The sequence below is a fragment of the Merops nubicus genome, unplaced genomic scaffold (assembly GCF_000691845.1).
Source record: "Merops nubicus isolate BGI_N331 unplaced genomic scaffold, ASM69184v1 scaffold4591, whole genome shotgun sequence".
In the NCBI taxonomy this organism is placed as follows: Eukaryota; Metazoa; Chordata; class Aves; order Coraciiformes; family Meropidae; genus Merops; species Merops nubicus.
In genome coordinates, this window is record NW_008588857.1 from 8,310 (window position 1) to 28,688 (window position 20,379).

The following is a 20,379-nucleotide window of genomic DNA, read 5'->3' on the forward strand; positions in this document are numbered from 1 at the left end:
AGCAAAATACCAACCAGCCTCCAGGCTCTCTATCAGTGGTCACCACAGTATGGGGTGTGACTAACACCTCTCAAAGCCAGGTAAGCTTTGTTTTTATGCTCTCCCCACCCACCCCAGATACAGGGTTTTCATGAATGTTTGCAAAACGGAAAGTGTTTTAGGAAATCCTCTTTGGATATGTAACAGTGCAGTCTCTTTGTTGTTCATGGTGCATTTTTTTTCCAGTCATGTCCTCGCTGGTGGCTTTGGAAAGGAGATGTCTGAGAGCTTGAGTCACTAACACCTTTAGCTGCACACAGATGTTGCTTGGGTTTAGCACATATTTTGCAGTGTATGGTTTCAACACTAGAAGTGTGATTTTGGGGTAATTCCAAACATCTTGGGAATTCAGATTGAATTTGAAGAGTTGTTGTATTAAAAATAAAACTTCTATCTAGATTCACCAAATGACAGTTATTTTTGATTTTACCTGGCATTGTATCGTACCTGTAGGCTGGTGAAGTCCAGCGCCAGGTGTACCCCCAGGCTGAGGAGCTCACTACATGCTATAGGCTGTGATCTTTGTAACATCTTCTGTCCATACTGCTGTACGTCGCTGAAATATTTCAGTATGCGTTGGAGCTCCTGGAGCGTGAGCTCCTGGCTTCCGGCTGAGAGCCATACTGACCCGCTTTTCATTTGGTCTCTCCACTCTTACCTCCCTGGCCTGCAATGTAGATTGAGTTAGGCTATACAAAAGGAAGCCCTTTCATTGGAGGAGAAACCAGTTATTTGTGATAGGGTGCTTTCCAACGGATCTGGCACAAATCAAGCTCTCAGGCAGTCTACACTTTGCTTACAACATAAATGAAGTGCTCATCACCATCTTTAGTGGATGCAAATGGTACATAAATCTCTTTTCTGCCTTTTTCAAGTGACGTTAGATCCCGTGCAAAATTTTCCGTGGATTTTTAAAAACGTATTTTAATTTTGATCAGAAAATTAAAGCAAAATTATTATGATTGAGCCATTTGAAAAAGAAATTATTCAGAGGCCAAATTGTATAGATACTTAAATGGCAGTTATGTAAATACTTATTTTGGCAAAATCTTTCTTCAAAAAATAAAGACAGGAAACAGTTACAGGATCATGTCTTTATTGTTGATTTTTTTTTTTTTTTTTATGAGAAGCACCAGAGTAAACAAGTAGGTCTATGTATTGGCCAGAAAATGGAAGTATGATTTTTGTGGAAATCTTTCAGACTTAAAAAGACCAAAGCAAGGGGGGAAAAGAAAAAAAAAAAAAACGAACCCGTAAGAGTTTTGTTTTATCATAAGAACATTGTTACATTGCTTGAACTCTTTATGATACTTCAGAGGAATGTGTAATAAAAGAAAGTGCTGCGGTAAAAAGAAGAAAATCCTTCTTCAGAATCAGTGCAAAGGAAGGGTGAAATTATGGAAGGTGAAGCTTGATTGAAGCTGTTCAGAGCAGACTGAAATGAATGGCAGGGTTTTCTGTAAGTCTTCCTGGTCTCGGAGGGAAAGGAATGAGCTGGGCTCACTGATTCCCTTTCACAAATTCCAAAAGCTGATGACTTGGTCTGCTAAAATCATGATCACTAAATTTCTTCTCAAGTAGGAAACAGATTTCTGTACAGGTGATCCATGAACAGCCATACTTACATCTCAGTGGAAATCACAGAAATTTTTGTTCAATGTAAAAAAAAAAAAAAATCAAATCATTCAGAAAACCAACCACAAACAAGCAAACTAAGTCTTTTTCAAAACAGAATAGAGGACTCACTTCTAAGAAGGAACAAAAATGGTTAACAGTCTTCTGTACACTTCGAAGAGAGTTAGATTCAGGAACAAGTTAAGCCACTGAAATACACTCTCACTGTTTTTGAATCTGTAGTACCCTTTGCAGTATGCCAGTGAGACTGAATATTTTTGAGTTATTTCAAAGTCCTACACAAAAAAAACCCAACCAACCAAGCAAACAACAACTTTCTGTTTATCAGATGAATTTGTCACCTACAGAGCATGGTTTTAGCAGGTCCTTATTGTAACCTGTTCCATAAATGTGTTAGTATGGGTTCCATCTAGTTAAAAATCTCCTGTGAATGCTAATTAGAGATCAAAAATTTTTGTTTGTTTGGAAATGGAAAACGGAGAAATCACCAAGAATGTGCACCTAGACATCAATAAAGGTGTATGCTCATTGCAGTTCAGTGTAGGGGGTGATTATATTTTAATCTATCAATTGCAGTAAATCAACTTAATTTGCTTGATGTATTTCAAGGCACAGCGCCTTATTCTGATGTTTCTACTCACAGGTGCTGGGAAATCCAATGGCAAATGCTAACAACCCTATGAACCCAGCAGGAAATCCCATGGCTTCTGGGATGACTGCTAGCAACCCTGGAATCAATTCCCCTCAGTTTGCTGGACAACAGCAACAATTTTCAGCCAAGGCAGGCTCCACTCAACCATACATACAGCAGGGCATGTATGGGCGACCCAATTATCCTGGAAGTGGAGGCTTTGGTGGCAGGTAAGATTTACATGTGTAAGGTGGAAAATGAATATAAATAGTTGATGAAGCATGTTTTAGTGACCTGGCAGAAGTGTCACATGCTTATTTTAATTATGTAAAGTGTAGCTATATAAAGTCTAGCTATTTTATGCTGGTTAACTGAAGTGTATGCTGCTTTTACAGCTTTGGAAATCAGCTACCCAAACTGCAATGAAATTCATCACAGTAAATGGTAGTGGTGTAGGTCAATCAATTAGCTCTAATAAACCCCCAAAATAAAGTTTTAATTAAGAGAGATTGTTAAACAGACCACAGGCTTAGGCATGATTAACATTTAATAAGGCCAGGATGTGAAAGGTATTGATGGTGTAATTTCTACATATGTAGGGAGGAATAAGCTTGGGTATTAGGCAAAGCAGATTCCTATGCAATGGGATGTTTCTACCCAAAGACTTACTCCACAGCAGGATTTTTAAAAGGATTGCCAGTGAAGATGTTTGAGAGGAACGGTCAAGCTGTGTGTTTGAGGAAGTAAATGCTGCATTCATTAAATAAGCTAAAGCTAGTACTCTGGGTTTTGTTACAGTTTGAGTTACTCTGTTTGTTTTGTAAACAATAGTGGTAGGTGCACTTAGCTGAAACTATTATTTATGACCCCTCTGCAAAGCCTGCTGAAATGTTGTTAGCATAGTTAGTCTAGTGTGAAGAGTATAAGCCTGGGACTTGGAGAACTTATCTCTCCTTTCATCTCTGCTGCTGATCTACTGAGTGACCTTGAACAAGTCAGTTTCTTCAGTTTTGTATTAATCTTGTAGAAAATTGTATTCATTAATAGACTTTATTAATAATCTAAAATGGGCAGGATATACTGGCCCATATTTATAGATGGTTGATGTCTCAGAGTGGGAAAAGCGTGGTTTAGCTTAATGTTTGATCTGTGGGAGAGCTGGGTAGAAACTGCAAAATACCTTGTGTGGGATCCAGTAGCGCTGAGTGCATTGGGTTTCTCCTGGCCTTTCTGCAAAGGTCCGGTGAGGAATGCTTTTACATGAGGAACACTTGGCATGATTCCCCACTGAGGCAGGTGAACGTGCTGTAGTGGAGAAGCTCTCTGTTCACACTGCTGCGTGGCTGCCCCGATGCGATTTGGAAGTGGAGCATGTGTTAACTTCCAGGCTTTCCGTTCCACTGGGCAGTAAGCCACAGCACTGTGAAGCCGTTTGTGGCCCCCCAAGGACTGACAGTGGTGCCTGCCAGTCCTGGTGGCAGCCCTATGGCTGTTGCACCTGAGCAACACTTGTATCTCATGCACACACCTAATTCCCTGTCCTGCTGGCTTTCATTAGGCACTGAAACATGGTTTTGGAACAGTTCCAGATGGGGATCACACCAGCATACAAAACAAAATCCACCAGGCACATCTTCATTCTTTTTCTCCCTTTTATTCCTCCCTTTCTTTCTGCCTTTCTTTGTCCCTTTCTCTCTTCTCTTCCATTAGTTATCCTGGAGGCCCAAATACGCCTGCAGGAATGGGGATCCCCCCCCACACGAGGCCACCAGCTGATTTCACCCAACCAGCTGCTGCTGCTGCTGCTGCTGCAGGTGCCGCCGCCGGCGCTCACAGCACGCTGCTACACCACCAGCCACAGCTACAGCCACTGTGGCAGCGCTTCAGGAAACACAGAATAAGGACATGAACCAGTACGGACCGGTAAGAGAGTAACCCTTACGTCTTCATACCTGCCTAATCTGGGCCGTTGCAGGGAGTTGGGCTGTCCTTCTTACTCCCCTGCTTATTAGAGTGCCTACTGTATTCTTTTTTTGTGCATGAGCATGGTTATAAATGCTTACGAGAAACTGCTGGAATGTGTGTGTGTAGGTATGGGTCCAGCTTCCCGTGGTTTTCCTGATAAATCTTGCCTAGCTGTCGTTTGTAGTTTGGGTATTGCCCCTTAAAAAAAAATTGAAAATTACCCAAAGTTACAGCTGCATCTGATGTGAAGTAATATTGCTGTCTTTACCAGCCTTGTGAACCTCTAAATTTGAGTACTCAGTGAAATGTTCCAGAATCTTGGAATAGGTTTTGTGCCACTTGGGTAATTGTTTATTTTGCCAACTACAATTGAGTGGTTGTTTTTTTCCCTTCGAACAGGAAACAACGGTAGAAAAGAGATTGGCTTTTTAATAGTGTTGTCTGTGAGGACAGCTATGCGAGATGCGTGTCTGGTGATCCATAGCCTCCAGTGTGTCATGACTTAACATAATACTTTTTTTTCTTAAAATAAACCAGGATTTGATCAGTTCGGGTGTTTTTGTCCTTAGCTTTTTTACCTCTCTGATTTTTGAACTATATGGGCCCATATGCTAAGTGATGTAAAGAAGCACAATGTCTTAGAATTTGTGATGTGGTGTTGTGTTTACACAGCCAACTTCCTAGCCTGTTACCTTACAGTAAAAGACTAACCAATTTAAACAATTTAATTGTTCACCATAGACTTATGTCTGTCTTACTCTCTTATGCCTTCTACAATTCTAATTGAATTTTTCTTATGAATAACATCACCACCCATCGAATGTTGGAGAACATTGAAGGAAAATGCGACATAAATCCTCCCCTTCTTCCCTCCCCTAAAAGCATGTTCAGCTCCCTCCTCCCATTTTAAATGCATGTCGCATTTTATTCTTTTTTTTTTTTTTTTTCTTCCGTTGAAGGTTTGTTCCTCTTTCCAGATGGGTCCAACTCAGGCTTACAACAACCAGTTTATGAACCAGCCTGGTCCTCGTGGCCCAGCTTCTATGCCAGGCAACATGAACCCAGCAAGCATGGGAGCGTGAATGCCATCTCGGGATCAGGAATCACACCTTCCAGCAGGAGTGGGCCGCCCATAGGCATGAACCAGCCTCGACCTCCTGGAATGAGTCCCTTCAGCACCCATGGGCAGAGGATGCCTCAGCAAGCCTACCCAGGCCCACGCCCCCAGTCTTTGCCTATACAGGGCATAAAGAGACCATACCCAGGAGAGGTAATAAAATAGATTGTATTTTATGGACACTTATTTTGACTGAAAATTGCACCATTCTGGGTAGTATGTGATGTGCATCCCTATAAGGTAGGTACATCTTTCTTCCAGCCTTAGTAGGAGTGCTGCCATTAAAATGTAAGTGGCAGCAGCTCTTCTTTTTTAGCTTCTAAAGTATTCAAGTTGGTCCTTGCTATATTAGTCAGGATGACAGTCATTAAGAAAGGCCCGAAACCAGCTGAGCCCTCAAAATGTCACTTTAAGAGTCTCATGCTAGATGGTGAATTCGTAGACCTTTAGCAGACTTTCTTCACAGGAGTGGATTTATTTAACATAACAACTTAAGAGAGATGTTGAAGGTGAAATACTTCATTTAAGCCCAATACATCTGATTTGCATTTTCTTGGATGGTTTTATTGTTCTAAAGAAATAAGGGCATACGTTGTATCATAGTAGTAACATTTATTTAAAGAGCAGTTGCTTCCCATACTTCTCAAGGCTTAATTTTCATAGGTGTTGAGATGAATATAAATCACATTGAACTCAAATCCCTCTTTGTCCGCATTTATCTAAGTTTATTTGGAGTGTGGTGTTTCTGTTGAAGTTCCCATGCTGTTATATGAGATCTGAGTGGCTTTGTAGACAAAATTATATCACCATTGACTTGTGTTACAATGTTGGACAAAACACTTGGGTCAAAATTTTAAAGAAATTTAAATAACCAAAGATGTAGACAGATGAGCTTTTTGGATTTTAGAAAGTACCAATTCATTTTACTACTCAAATTGGTGTGAATCAAGCAGTAGATGCTTTTGAGAAGCCTACCAACTGTCAGCATCTATATGCACTTAAATGCCTTTACAAATCTAGCCACCAGTTACTGGCTTCAGAGATAATTTTCTGGTGAAATTCTGTACTAAATTGAGACTACAACAACAGTTATAACTCCAGCTGTAGAGCTTTGAATATTATGATATTACCCTGACTATAATATTGGTAGTAAGAGTTTATAGAAAAAATACAGCAGAGTTCCATGGTATGCAGAAGATATAGCAAACATTTATTACTGAGCTACATTTCCTTCCAGGTCTGAAAGCTAGTGTTTTGGGGGGTTTATTAAAAAAAAAAAACAAAACCAACAAACTTGTAAATAGAATAGTGATGTGCTTTTGCAAGAAGGGAAGTAATGTGCTTCTGGGGGGGCTTTTCACTCTGTAAATACTGCCACTTACTCTACAATTAGAGTTAGGAAGACACAGAATGTGGCTTGTTCAAATAGTTCTTATCTCAAGTTGTATATTTTAAGAAAGACTATAAATCCTTTTGTGCTGCTTCAGAAGCAGGTTTGTCATTGTAAATTAATATAAGCATGTTTCCAAGAACTCAGTAGTGACCAGTGCCCTAAATATTAGATGCTTACTGAGCTGGAATTCTGTAGATCCCGTAGATACTCTTTGCTTATTGGGTTCTGAAAACTTCATTGTGGAAACTTCTTACTAAACAGTTAATTTTTCAAGTTGACATTTTATTACCATTAAAGTTCTAATTTTCTTTAGTTTGATGCCAAAACCGCGGTAGAGTACCAGCTAGCACTAGCAAGGTATTCTTGCCAGTAATAGCTTCTCTTTAGTTAAGGTATTGCCAAACATTCTAGCACAAGGCCAGCATAGCCATTGTGTTGAGAAGACACACAGGGATAACACAACTTCTCTGGCCATTTCAGGATTATTTTTTTGATGTTACTTTTTGTGCTTCTCCGTCTGGAAAAGAAGCCCCAGGGTTGGGGCTGGTAGCACCTGCAAAAACACAGTTTTTGTGAACATTGCTTCTGGTTGTAATTCTGGTTTCTTCAAACATGTTGCCCTGTGACAGAGCTGCGAGGCTGAGTGTAATGTATGTATTAAGGTACATGGGCATTCTTATCCCACAGTGGTTTGTGGGACTTTTATACTTTCGAGTATTCATCTCCAGCCATCAAGGCCCTGGTTTAGGCATGAGTGGTACTAAGTTGAGGAGTATTCACCTGGAGGAGATTTTTGTTTGTTTTGATGCCACTATTGCCTGTATGCTAACAATCGATTCAAGACAGCTGCTTGCACGAAACATCTTTATTTTCTTTCATCTCTGTCATGAAACAGCCAAATTATGGAAACCAGCAGTATGGACCAAATAGCCAGTTTCCAAACCAGCCTGGTCAGTATCCCACTCCCAACCCTCCAAGACCCCTTACGTCTCCCAACTATCCAGGACAGAGGATGCCAAGCCAGCAAAACACAGGGCAGTACCCTCCTCCAACAGTCAACATGGGACAGTATTACAAGGTAAGAGTTATTAGATTATTTTGTTGGGTTCTGGTAGGCATTTATGAATGAAGTCACATTAATGACTTCATAGAACCTGCTTTTACATAATTAAAGGAAAGAGATAAAAAGATAAAGAGTGTATTTACTAATAGTTTCAATATCACAGAATCAAGTCAATCAGCCAAGGTGCATTGTGACTTCAGAGGAGTTCATAAAACAAAGTTGTTTCTGCAGCTTTTACAGAGGCTTTTACATGAAAATGTTGGTTTCACTTTAAAAATTAGCTTGTGAAAAGAAGTACCTAATGGGATTCATGTGTGATATTTTCACATATTCATGGCACCCTGCAGGAGTACAACTTCAGAAATTTGTAATAAACAAGTTCCATATTGCAGTATCCAGTCTCAGACTTACAGCGGTCACTGTTGGATTAAGCCAGCCCAAACTTAAAAGCTCTTCCAGCTGTAGAATTCATCTTTGAATGGAAGCTTGCATGATTTTCTCTGACCTCTCCCTCCTTTTTTCTCCTTTTTCCCCCTCTGTGCTGCTTGTTTTGAGCAAGAATTAGAATTGTTAAAATGTTGCTAAAACCTGTTTTACGTTTACATCTTGAGGACTTCATATTCTCCAAACTCAATTTGTAGTGAGGGCTTGCTGAGGTTTGACATCTTTGAAGTGTACACAAAAGTGACCTTTTGCATGCAGGTACTCCAATGAGTGTAAGAATGGGGAGGACCATCGATGTTTTGATCTGCATCATTTAAAGCATTAGTTGTTGAAGTCTCTGGACTACATTCTAATTTTGAGTGTGGAATAAAAGAATTTTAATGTTGCACATTAGTGTTGAACTAGGATTGTTCCAGTGTGGTTCACACCGAAAACACCATTGGGGAAAAAAAGGCAAACAATACCCTTTACTATAGAACATCTGTTCTGTGTGCAACCAGGCTGTCCACTGTGGTACCCAAAGGGATGCCTGTTGCATTGTGGTGGGTTTTGCAGTACACTGCCAGGAAGAACATGAAGAAGAGTCAGATTCTCAACTACTGTAATTCCAGTGGAGTCACACTAAAATAAACAGCAGAAGATCTCTGTGAAATTTTGAAGAGACAGATTTTTTTTTTGCATGTGTTGTTTTTAAATGGGTTTAAGTTTTTTGTTTAGAGGACAGTTCTGACAGAGAATATGGTATTTCCAATGCATCCTCTATTTGTATTCAAATATCAACAGATCTGGAAACAGAAAAAAAGAGACCTGGGTAAGAAGGGAGATTATACTGGCTGAGGGAGAGATTCCAGCTTGCCACAGACGGGACCAGAACTTTTGCATTGTAGTGATTGTGGAAATAGTCACTGTAGGCGTTAAAGAAAAAAAACAAAGGTGTTGGAAATGTAATGACTTAAGATTTCAGAATGCAGCTCTCTTATGTACCTTAGAGTATCCTAGGCTAGCAGTGCAGCATTTAGGTATAAGATCAGATTTGAAGTCCTCATTCTTTGGCTGTCATTGAAGATTTCCATCTTATGACACTCAGGTGTATGTGCTTATGATATACAAGCTATTACAAGACAGTACCATGCAACTACATTTTTTTTTAGTGTCGGCACCCTTCACATCATTGTTATTGGTTTATTCTGTTAACTGCAACCATCCCCTTAATTACAAGAAACAAAACCAGTAGTGTTCTAATATTGTAGCTACTATTTATACTTAACTGTCCTTTTTCTCTTAGTTTGTCTTATTCAGCAGCAAACTAAGAACAGAATCATACTGTAGGTATAGAGAATAAAAGACATCCCCTGACCCCCAGATCTTCCATTCTGATTAGATGGATTGAGCAGGAGTGGAAGAAAGGATAGATGGAAGTAAAATGGACACAGACATTCTAATTGCATGTCTTTGGATTTTATTTTTCATGTAGGCTTTTGTGTACTGGGGCTATTTTGGGAGGAGGCCAGGGAGAGACAAAGGGCTGGGTGGGTTGGGGTGGTGTAGAAAAACTGAAGCAAATGGCTGGTTGGTTTTGGAAAGAGAGCATTCAGAGGAACATGATAAGCCTCTTGGCAGCCTTGCTTCTATCTGATCTTTGCCTGAATTAAGCTGGCTGATCTGCTGCTTTCAGTTCCTGCTTTGCTCTCCTGGTCTGTCTCTTCCTCCAAGGCCTCATGGGTCATCCTGTGGTTCCTTGTCCTCCCAGAGATAGAGGGGCCTCCCTACCTTGTTTGTAGTCTTCCGTGTTTGATAGCAGTGCAGTTCACAAGGCTTATTATTCTTATTTTCAAGCTGTAATAACAATGCAATGTTATTTATTTTCTAGCCATCAAGGCCTGTACCTGTGGCAAATTACCCTCATTCACCTGTTCCAGGAAACCCCACACCACCTATGACTCCAGGGAGCAATATTCCACCATACCTTTCACCTAACCAGGATGTCAAACCACCATTCCCACCTGACATTAAACCAAATATCAATGCTTTACCACCACCTCCAAGTGAGTAGCAAATAGAATGCCCCCGCAGTAATTTGTTGTCCCTCTGTTCTCTACCACATCCATTTCAGAGTCAGTTAGTCTGGAAGCTAACTCAGATTGCCACTCTGGGAGAATCTGGGGTTGCTAAATTGCCAGAAGTGGCATGTGTGGTGCAGGATCGCTAGACCCAGTGGATACGAAAGAGAAAGTTTGCTATCCCAAACTGAAACAGAGTATCTGAAAAGTTCTTCTGGATTAAACTTGTAAGGATTTTACCCCTGAAGTGTTCCTTTGATACACTTCCTGAGAATGAAACGCTTGATTTTGAATCGTATTGTGTGTGCTTGGTAGGCTTGTTTATTGTCTGAACTTCCATGGCGGTCTGTTTTGTTCAAGGGCAGAGCGATTCATTGAACTTCACTGCAGAATAGCACAAAAATGTGAATATTTATAACAGTGTCTCTATTTTGATCCGTACAGACTTGTTAAGAATATTCAGCAGTGTGCCAAAAATTGATATATGTTCCTTTCAAAGCCACTCAACGTCACAGCTGCATTTGGCTGGGAACGGGGCAGGAATAACAAGATATCTGGCTGTATACTAGCACAAGATATTTCAGGTTTTGAAGTGACGGATGAACAATAGGAGATATCATTTACTAGGGAACTGGGAGAACCTTTCTGTTTTCTGTAAATAATTGCTGCTGCATTAGCACTTTGCAGCTGATGTTTGGAGTTCAGGATAGATGAAAAATGAAGTAGAAGGAGGTGGCCTGCAGTATTTATTTGGGCACAAACACAACATTTAAAGACATTTGAACTTTACAGATTAGCTGTAAGTTACCACAAAACCTTGTTTTATAACATAGTAATTGAATACCAGTGTGTTTGGTCATTGGATAGTTCCACCTGATGAAGCTGTTGCAACTAGTTAAGTAATGTTGATCACAGTTCACAGGGTGAAAAAATAAGGATTACTATAGTTTGCCATAATTAAGAGATTTGTTGTCAGTCTTCTGCCAGCAGAGTAAGCCTGGACACAGAACCTACCCAGTATGAAAAAACAGGAATTCTTGCCATGCCCAGTTTCTGTTTGTGGCCAGAATGCTCAGGTCCTAATGTTAAGTGTGGAAGAACAGAAGACTTAGGTTTGCCATCTCTATCAGTTGGAGTCCCGTAACGTGTAGCAGTTAGATGATGTAGTTACTTGTGATTTTCTTTTTCGAGTGTATGAACCTGCTAAGATAGACCCAGTAGCAGATCACTGTGCCATTTGTTACTGTTCTGTATAAATACACACATTATTATTGCACTGCAGATGCTAAAGGGAAAGTTCACACTTTCTCTCCCTCTTCGATCCCAGCCAACCACAACGATGAGCTGCGCCTGACGTTTCCCGTGAGAGATGGAGTTGTGCTGGAGCCCTTCCGGCTGGAACACAACCTGGCAGTCAGTAACCACGTCTTTCACTTACGGCCAACTGTTCATCAGACGCTGATGTGGAGGTGAGCTCTTGCAGGAGGGAAGAGGACTTCCCAGGAAGTCTTACAGCCAGAGATCAAGGAGTAGCAAGGCTAGATGAACTTCATTTCGGTTTGCCCTGAACCTCACTTCCAAAATTGTGGCCTAGATAGGAAAAATGCCCTTTAACTCACAGATACTCTCACCTGTCACTTTCCAGAGACAAAATGTTGTAAGATGCTTACTGATCTGTGTTGCATCTTCTTGCCGATAGTGTATGGAATGCAGTGTTTGAGAAATCACTGCAACTGTCTCATCCTTTCCAGTCTGGGTGGAATAGGTGTGGGATGTGCACAACTGACTCCACTATAAACTTCCATTTGGGAGACTCTGAAGTCCTAAGTGCTTTGTGGCCTCTTACAGTTTAGGCTTAAATTAAATGGTGTGGAGTATCTGTTAATAAAAAATAACACACTAATCAAAGACCTGATTTAGAGGCTTCGCAAATTCATTTGGAAAGAAAAGTGCTAAATCCTCCAAACTTTCAGAAAATAACTTCCTAAATTCCCCATCCTGTGACTCCACAAGTTAAGAACAGGTGAGAAATACCAGAGCATAGCTTTTCACATACAAAGGCTTCTGTTTTTTACTTACAGTGAGCACTAATTTCAAGCACAGAGGGGCAGTTTTCCTAGGTGGTACTTTCCTGCAGTTAATGAAGATTTGCTTAAGTGATTTCAGGTTATGTACTGATTCCACCATGGTCATGGAAGGGCTTTAGATAAAATAACAATCAGAGTCTTAATTTTTCTTATTTGTATATTTTTAAATACCACAGAATAATTTTGTCTCCTCATTCTGTTTTTCTCAGAGGCATTTCAGTGTTTATCCTGTCTGCTGATTACACTCTTTGAGCCTGTCTCTGTGCACTGTGGAAGCTGGCTAGTTGCTCAGGGTCTTGTGTGGAGGTTATTTCACAGGTGTAGCAGATGAGATAAAAAAAAAAAAATGGTAAAATGCAGCATCTTAAGTACATTTTCTGTTATGCCTGCCTCACTTTCAGTTTCTTTCTGAGCCTGGACCAAATACTCCCTGACATTAATGGGAGTAATCTTCCATGAGGATCTTCTTCCCATTCACTGAAATCAACTTGAGACTTGTATTTTCATGGTGTGGAGGGCAGAGGGCGTGAGGTGGGCAAAGAGGTGTGCTTAGCTCCCTGCCCCAGGGCTGGACTCTGGCTGGAAAGCTGAGGCTTGCTGCAGGAGTCCCTGCGGTTGCGGTGCCCCCCTACTCTGAGAGAGCCTGGGGTTTGGAAGGGAGGGGAGGCTGCAGGCAGACCACATCCAATAATTAACACCTAACTTTGAGGTCAGTTATTGCTTACTTGCATTTCATTATCGTGGAGTACTCGCAGCACAGGGAGTTTTGGCAGTTACTTGCCCGTTCTTATTAATAAGTAATCACTACTGGGGATTGTGCTGGCTCATTCAGTAGATTTATAGTGCTGCACTGAGGCATGAGGCTGTTTCTTAATACCTATTCTTTCCTTCTTCCTTAGCTCACGAAACACATAGCCTTTATTTAATCTTATTTTAATGAAGACTCATAGGTAAACTGTGCACAGGTCTGCTGTTTAGAAAAACTTGTTAATAGTGGGGAGAACGGATGGCCCTGTAATGAAGTTATTTCACATTTAACTCAGGGCTGGATGGACTCCAGAAAAATGAATTAGTCACATGTGTGGATGGATTTTGGTTTTAGAGAGAATGGTGGAATCAAGCCAATTCTGAATATTTGTCTGCCAGTTAAAATATTCAGCAAAACCTCTCACGTGTACACACATAATGAATAGCAATGCGGCTGTTTTTCTCCCTGCTGGGAACTTTTCATGGTTACAAGAAGCAGAAAGGTTGAAGGCAGAGAAAAATGTCTCCTTGAAGCTGTTTCAGTCTTAGCACTGCTCTGTTATTAATAGTATCCCATGGTGGAGACACTGTGTGCTGAGAACATGAGGGTCTCCTGAGCTCTGTCACCACTCTGTGACATTCAGCAGGCCTGCTCAGAGTCCTCAGGAACGTGCTTAATCTGCTTGGGTTTTATGTCAGAAGTGCCAAGCCTTTCTTCAGGTTTGGGTGACTGCAGCGTATTCTTATGAGGTGAGAATCTACAGTGGATCTTGCAGTGAGAGCTTTCAAAAAATTGTTAATAAAATATTGAAAAAAAGCTGGGAAAGACTTGAGGGTTGGTCTAGATGATTTTTAAAGGTCCCTTCCAACTCAGAATAGTTATTCTGTGATATAGATGAATTATGTTGAAAGGTCAGGTAATTTGTATTCTGTACCTTTTTTTTTTTAAAAAACAAACAAACATGTTTCTACCCAGTGCTAAGTCTTGATGTTTTACAATCCAGAAAAGACTATGTTAAGTCAGAATTGAAATCTCTACTTTTAGATAAGGAAAATGGCAGTTAAGGTGATGATCTCCTGAATGAGCTGTTCCTTGGGGATCTTACAAGGGTATCTTCCTTCAGGCAAGATAAAGAAATGAGCACCTAGATTTTCAAGCATAAAAGATAAATATTGAGCTGTATTTTGCTGTCATGAACAGCAGAATCCTGACATTTCAGTTCTTCATGTTCTTATAAATTTCTTCTTCAAATTACTCATTCCTAACACAAGTTAAAAATCCATGTATGAAACTGAAGTCATAGGCTCTACCCACTTAATTTGTGATTAGCCTAGTCTCAGCCTCTTCCTTTTTTGGAGGTGTTATAAAACTAATTTTTGAGGAGCTAAGTCGTGTGTGGAAGTTATCGTTGGAGAAGTGGGAGGAAATAATGCTCTGAAAGAAGGTCTAAATTGGATAGATTTAATCCACAGCTTTATTAATTTGGAATTTCAGAAACAGAGCGGGTGATGTACAGAGGTCATTTTATCTTAGTAGATCTACCAGTTCCAGGGCAGGATGTAACTGTATTTTGTCTGACAAGCGTTCATTCAAATGCTTTTTTAAATGCTCTGAAGGAGTGAAGAATCCACAGTCACAGAATCACAGAATGTTAGGGGTCGGAAGGGACCTCCAGAGATCATCGAGTCCAACCCCCCTGCCAGAGCAGGACCATCTAGTCTAGGGCAAGTCACACAGGAATGCATCCAGACGGGTCTTAAAAGTCTCCAAGGAAGGAGACTCCACAACCTCCCTGGGGAGCCTGTTCCAGTGCTCTTTAACCCTTACAGTAAAGAAGTTCTTCCTCATGTTGAGGTGGAACTTCCTGTGCAACAGTCTTCCAATACAACCCACTGCAGCGTATCACTTTCTTGTTTGTAACTCTTAACACACAGGAAGGACCTACCTGATGTTAATGTTTTTCTTTCTGCAGGATGATTTCATGGTCTAGTTTTGCAAAGTGGTTTGAGATGTTCTCTTACAAAGACCTTTATAAGTGTAAAACATGAATGACAACATTGTGGCATGCTTGCATCATTAATTCATCGTGACTTGCTTCTGTTAAGGGCTTTTATGAAGAAAGTATGTTACATCTGTTCCTGGCAATAATTCTATAGCAGCAACCCGATAATGAAAAAGCATTCCTAGCTTCAAAGCAGACTCCGTCTGCAATGTGAAAGCAAAGTTAAAGGAAGATTTATTGGTTGTTGTGCAGGTCTGACTTGGAATTACAGTTCAAGTGCTATCACCATGAAGACAGACAAATGAACACAAACTGGCCAGCTTCAGTCCAGGTCAGCGTTAATGCAACCCCACTTACCATCGAACGTGGCGACAACAAGACATCTCATAAACCTCTGCACCTAAAGCATGTCTGCCAGCCAGGAAGAAACACGATTCAAATTACAGTCACAGCATGTTGTTGTGTAAGTACACTGAGCTCACGGCTGCAGCAGCTGATGCTGAGTTTGCTGTTTAGTACAGTTTGCAAGTGTTGCCTTAGCCTCAATAGCCTTACTCTCATTTTTTTCCCATACATTTCTCTGGTAAGGTGCTTGTTTGATGATGTTGACACAATCAGAGTGCTAATATGGAAATTTTTGCAGCTGAATTTTTGTAGAATGTAGTGGTGTCCTTCCCATGTCTCTGACAAGGCTTCTGGCTTAGGGGATGAAGGGAGTTTGATCTCCTACCTATTTAGCATGTGTAACACGGCAGCTAAAGTCTATTAATGTAGAAGTTGATTATTGTGCTGCAGCCTGTTGTCTGGTACTAATTGAATTTACTTGGGGTATTAAACTGTGTTTGGCTTGACATGAGAACGTCAGCTCCATAATCATTGTTGGTGGTGATGATTTTTCAAATAGCTTTTCAGATTAAAAACTCACATTCCATGGTGCAATCTAGACTGTGTGGCTTTCCTGTTTCTCCTTTTCCATGGTTTAGTTACTCTCAGGGATGAATACTGTATTTTTAATAGAGATTGTTGCACACATACAGTTTGAGCTTTTGACTGTTCTGTTGTCACTGACAAGAAAGCAAGCTGCTACCTGTCCCAAGGACACAGTGTGAGGCACTTTGACAAGGAGTGATCCACCTATTTTGCTTTGCTTCACACTGGTGTTTCTCTACGTAAAGTCATTCATCTGGTGGCTAAGAGCAGGGGCAGCATCCTGTGAATCCACAACAAGCTCTGTGCTGGGGAAGAAGATTCAGTTGGTTCCAGACAGATCAGTAAGCAAATCGGTTTTGCTTCTTCCAGCTTAGTCTCAAAGGCAGGCAGGTAGGCAGGCTGGACTATCTCAAAGAATCCAGGAGTTTAAAAGTGAACCCTCATGTCCGAGATGAATACCCCAGCCCTATGTATCAGGAATACTAAGGAGGGGGAAAATGCAGAAAACCTTTGCTTTTTTGGAAGCCCTTGTACAGGCCATGCTCCTGGAGCACAGAGCAGCGTACTGCGCAGCGTGGAGAATATCCCCCGGGGAGCGGGTGTGCACAGCAGAGCAGAACCAGTCTGCGTACTGAAGCATCAGGCTCTTGTGGAGGCCACGTGTCCAAGGGCATAATGCAGCTCTGTTCAGTGGTGTGTTGGCTGTGTCTGCTTGGTTCTCTTGGTAACAAAATGTGTTTTCTTTCAGTCTCACTTGTTCGTGTTGCAGTTAGTACACCGGCCCTCAGTTCGCTCTGTACTTCAAGGTCTACTAAAGAAACGCCTCCTCCCAGCAGAACACTGTATCACTAAGAGTGAGTTTTTACTTTGTGTGAGTGATAACTTTCCAGAATGCCTGTGTTCAATTTTGATAAGCCATTTCCATACAAGATTTACTTGCTTATTGAAAACCTTCAGCTGCGCTTGTCAGGAATTTCCATAACATCACGTGTGTAGATTAAATTCTTGTTATCCTCAGGTTCTTTAGTTTGGGGGTAACAAAGTACCAAGCTTAGCTCCCAGTGACAACTCTCCCATTCAGGAGAATCTGTCTGGCTTTCCCCCCGTCTTTGTTTTTGACTTACCTAAAAGCCCCGTGTTGAACGATTATTTATTTATTTAGGGGTGCTTTAAGTGCTTGTGTGGAACTTTATTTGGTTGAGGGTACAGCTGATGAGCATGCGCATGATAGCTTGTCTGTTCAGGAGAATGTTCTGAATTACACAGAATATACCTATGTGGATAAATTGTCCATTCAATTGGCCTTTAAAGGTCAAAGTGTTGGTCTTTCAGATTTCTACATTAGAATTTACAGTACACGTGTGTTTTTTCACACATACCTCTTTCCTGCACAGTAAAGAGGAACTTCAGTAGCGTAGCAGCTTCCTCTGGCAATGCGACACTAAACGGGGAAGATGGAGTAGAGCAGACTGCTATTAAAGTGTCTCTGAAGTGTCCAATCACATTCCGGCGGATTCAGCTCCCAGCAAGGGGTCACGACTGCAAGCACGTCCAGGTGAGTGGGTGCCAGAGCCTGGCAGCAGTCCCTCGGCCACCTGCTGCTGTGGCACCTTCCGCCTGGCGAGCGGATGGGAGGGTGTCGCGGGCCGGCAGCAGTGGCTACCAGGTCAGGATAACCCTTCAGTGAAATGGGGCTTCTTTGTGTGTATCAACCTAAATAATTAGCTACATATATATGTATATGTTTCATGTAGAGGGAGAAAGTAAGCTATTTGGTTTCGTTTTCAGCGCCAATAGGCTTTTTTTTTCATGGCAATTTTACTGTTGTCTCAGTTAATACAGTATTTTCCCTTGATTTCATCTTTTTATCTTTCCGATTTTGTTTTTCTCTTCTTTCTTTCTCTTACCTAGTGCTTCGATCTGGAATCTTACTTGCAACTGAACTGTGAAAGAGGAACTTGGAGGTGTCCGGTATGCAAGTAAGTGTAACCATACTACATGAAATGCAGTTGTAAACAATTTGACTGAGTTCATAGAGTGTTTAAGGCCATGGTGGGGAGAAAAAGGAAGTATGGAGAGATAAGGTGTATGTATTACAATCACCTAACAGCGTGAAGTCCAATAAGAATCCTTGCAATATTAAATAAATTGAGGGAGCACCTTGGATTGTTTGAAATTTAGGAACAGATAACAAAGATATTTTCTCACAAAACACATCTCCAAGCTTTCATTACAGGCTATCAATGGGTTGTGTAGAGTTCAAAAGAAGCTCAGCTATTTACAGTGATGAGATTGGTATCTACATAAACAAATGAACTGAGAATTTGTTTTCCTCTAGATGATGAAGTATAAGCAACTATCAGACAACGTGATGTGGAAAAAAAATGGATAGTCTATTCTAGAGTTATTTTTGTACAATTTTCATGTGTTAATGCCCAAACTACTGAACTTCAAATATGTAGGGACTAAAGTGTTCAGCATCCATGCAGGTAAAGGACACCAAACAGCCATCTCAGGTACTGTGCTGTGAGTCACATACATGCGCAGTTAATGGCAGCGTTCAAGGAAGGGGAATTTTGGAGTGACTGCAACATTTCCCAGTAACTAGGTAGGAAATCAAGTTGGATCCTCCAAGGTCAAAGTCAACATCAAATGCAAATTAAAATAAGAGCAGGAAGGTTTCTAGTCCAGAATAAGGCTGATTTTAGGAAAGGTAGAAGATTTCCGAGGAGCGAAAGTTTAGAGTGATTGCTTAAAGGAAAAGAGGGATACTTTGGCATGCTTTCAACCTTACATTTTGACCAGAGAGCTAGTATACTGCGGAAGAAATGGAACAAAAAGCTTTGAAGTGGTTACAGACTCCTTGTTCTCAGTTTAACTGGGCAGAAGGAATCACAGAAAGCCTGCAGACCAGCTCAGCATCTGTAACCTACTGTGCTCAGTCCACAGGAATACAATTTGTTCCAGCCTCTGCTGAGGAGCCAGGCTCTTCAGCTCAAGCAGCTGTAGCTGCAGCAGCTTGTACTTCATCTCTGCAGGTCTCCAGTTCAGTCATGGTTGTGCCAGCCAATGTTAGATATAAACAAGGGTGGAGATTGTCCATTCTACCTGCTTCTGTAGACGCTGCAGGATTGACACAAGCTTATTTCAATGACTATTCATGATATGTGTCCTGAAGTGGAGGTGTTCTTTTTGAACTACCTGAATCTTTTCTAAGTCAGGCTAAAAATATCACAAGAATTGGATGTCTGGCTTCTTAATTTATGTATTCACAAATCCAGGCCAAAATTTTTGCCCTATTTCTCTGAGTCTGAACACCTGCATTCAGACCTAACTACCTACATAACAAAATAATTTCTGGTTTGGTTTTGTTCTGTCCCCATCTGTGCTGATCTTAAATGAAACAGCTATAATACATATGGCTTTGAAGCAATATTACAGTGTGGCTCAAAAAAAATATTCCAGTTTGGAAAAAAAGTAGTACTAGCTGATGTGTACAGGAGAGATGTGCTGTGCTTGAAAAGCCTTTAAATTCACAATATGTTTCACTAAAAAAAATTACTTAATTAAAAAAAATTACTAAAACTGTTTGCCCCATATTATTCCTAAATTGTGTTACAGATAGTAAGTTGCTGGATCCCAGTCTGCTGACTTCTTCAGTAACCCATCCTGCCATCCTTCTTCTACACAAGTAACAATATTCTAACATGAGGTTTGCCTTTTTTTTTCCTTTCTAGTAAAACTGCTCTGCTGGAAGGCTTGGAGGTTGACCAGTATATGTGGGGTATTCTGAATGCTATACAAAAGTAAGTGAACTTACTCATTTTTGATATCCAAGGCTAAGCAACAAGGAGTCATGTTAATGAGCACTGAGATAGTCACACCAAAGTAGGCTGTAGTGATTGAACTTGAATATTCTATTTTGTGGAACTACTGATACAGTGAATCAGTTGCCATCTACTTAACAGATCTTGTTTGGGTTATTTCTCGATGGCAGCCTCACCAATGAAGCAGAGAGAAGAGTGAGAACTGAGGATTAAATGCTTTCTTCTGTTTACCAGTGGTCCCTCTGATTCATATGTGGTGGGCCATATAGATATGTTTGGATTTCATTGTGTGGTTGAATACAGAAATATGCTCTCACAGTTGGCTTTAAAACTTCTTTCTGGCACACACTTGAGTAAAAGGTCAAGTAAAACTTAAGGTTGTTTTATACTAGAACATTTCAGAACATTTGTTACCATGCATATACTTACAGAAACTTC

The 20,379-nt window shown here is 40.7% G+C and overlaps 1 protein-coding gene across 1 annotated transcript in view; it reads left to right on the forward strand.

The window, feature by feature from the left end:
* Positions 1-2: 2 nt before the first annotated feature.
* The window catches only part of LOC103781654 (zinc finger MIZ domain-containing protein 1-like), a gene marked incomplete at its 5' end in the record, with an annotated part of 34,007 nt that continues 13,630 nt past the window's right edge, over positions 3-20,379 (forward strand). The window contains 14 exon segments of the mRNA XM_008949371.1: positions 3-80; positions 2,318-2,535; positions 4,016-4,130; positions 4,133-4,228; positions 5,230-5,349; positions 5,352-5,540; positions 7,676-7,858; positions 10,158-10,332; positions 11,675-11,816; positions 15,437-15,647; positions 16,863-16,968; positions 17,509-17,669; positions 18,026-18,093; positions 19,852-19,920. Coding sequence (XP_008947619.1) covers positions 3-80; positions 2,318-2,535; positions 4,016-4,130; positions 4,133-4,228; positions 5,230-5,349; positions 5,352-5,540; positions 7,676-7,858; positions 10,158-10,332; positions 11,675-11,816; positions 15,437-15,647; positions 16,863-16,968; positions 17,509-17,669; positions 18,026-18,093; positions 19,852-19,920 — 1,931 coding nt within the window.